Source organism: Myotis brandtii, unplaced genomic scaffold, assembly GCF_000412655.1.
Source record: "Myotis brandtii unplaced genomic scaffold, ASM41265v1 scaffold986, whole genome shotgun sequence".
Classification (NCBI taxonomy): Eukaryota; Metazoa; Chordata; class Mammalia; order Chiroptera; family Vespertilionidae; genus Myotis; species Myotis brandtii.
The window spans coordinates 2,086,663-2,087,988 of record NW_005372102.1 but is presented as its reverse complement, the minus strand read 5'-3'; the positions used below and the strand labels follow the sequence as shown (position 1 = coordinate 2,087,988).

At 67.5% G+C, this 1,326-nt stretch overlaps 1 protein-coding gene across 1 annotated transcript in view; it reads right to left on the bottom strand.

Annotated features, from left to right (window-relative positions):
- LOC102252393 (lateral signaling target protein 2 homolog) overlaps positions 1-1,326 on the bottom strand; it is a 36,434-nt gene that overhangs the window by 29,989 nt on the left and 5,119 nt on the right. Inside the window, exon 4 of the mRNA XM_014533457.1 lies at positions 1,257-1,326. Coding sequence (XP_014388943.1) covers positions 1,257-1,326 — 70 coding nt within the window. The remainder of the gene's footprint in view (positions 1-1,256) is intronic.

The window sequence follows — 1,326 nt, the reverse complement described above, 5'->3', positions numbered from 1 at the left end:
AACAATGAAGATGCACTTTTTAAAAAGCCAGACACCAAAGGTCACTTATTGTGTGATTCTGTTTATGTGAAGTGTCCGGAACAAGCCAATCTATGGAGCCAGGAAGTACCCAGGGCTGGGGGAGGGGTGGGGAGTGACTGAGGCCCCACCCAGGAAAGGCAGTCGTGGGCACACGGGCTATGGGGTCCAGCCGCAAACATGGGGACTCGGCGCGGAGGAGAGAGCAGCAGCGGCCCCAACACCACAGGGTCCCAGCCAGCTCCTCAGACCTGTGCTGGGAGGACGAGGCCAGAGAGGAGGAGGCAGAGCACAGAGCCCTATACCCACAGACCCCTCCCCTTGGTGTGACGATCCCTCCCCGTGGTGTGAAGGCCCCTCCCCCTGATGTGGAGGCCCCTCCCCCGGTGTGACGATCCCTCCCCCTGGTGTGAAGACCCCTCCCCGGTCCACCCTGCCGACCACCTCTCTGTACCCATCTCCCACGGCTCCTGACAGAGGGCCTCATCCAGCCTCCAGGCTGAGCACCCACTGGTGGTCACGGCCGAGGCCAGGTGGGCGCCCTGCAGGCAGGGTCCGGGTGAGAGACCTGCCGGTGGTGACAACACACCCACGGCCCCGTGGGAACCACCGAGGCGAACCCCGCCCCTCCGCTGCCCCATGTCAAGGGTGGAGCGGGCACGGCCGGGTGATCTGCTTTGTCTGGATAAGTCGGGGGAGGGGAGCCAGGGACCCAAGACACCTCGAGTCCGCAGAGGTGCCCAGGCGCTGGGGCCCATGGGTCAGGGCCTCGGGGGAGAGGAGCACCTGGAGGGAGGGCAGCGCCCAGAGCACCCCCTGAGGATCTCGGGTGGTCCCAGCACCCAGGCGGCCCGGGGCCCACACCTCACTGAGGGTCAGTGCAGCCCACGGGGGCGAGTGGCCGAGTGGTCAGGTGGGCACCCTCGGGGCAGCAACGACAAAGCCACGCCCATCACCACCGTCCAGCCCACCCACACGCTGGTCACACCAGGGCCAGGATGGGCCACGCAGCGGACGAGGGGGGGGGGAGCGGCACTGCCACCACCTGAAAGGCACCTGTGTCCTCAGGGGCCAATGGGGACATTTCTGGGCGGGATGTCGCCACCGTGCCCAGGAGGCCCTGCCACCCCTCCACCCCCCACCCCCGAGGGCCCGTGGGAACACCTCGACAGAGAATCAGCCCACACAACACGCCCCCAGTGCAGTCAGAGGGTGAGCCCAGTGGCCAGAGCTCTTACCTGGGGCCCGACAGGCTGCGGCTCCCCTCCCCGGCCCCGGAGGGCTGTCCACCGTCCGGCTGTCTGGCCT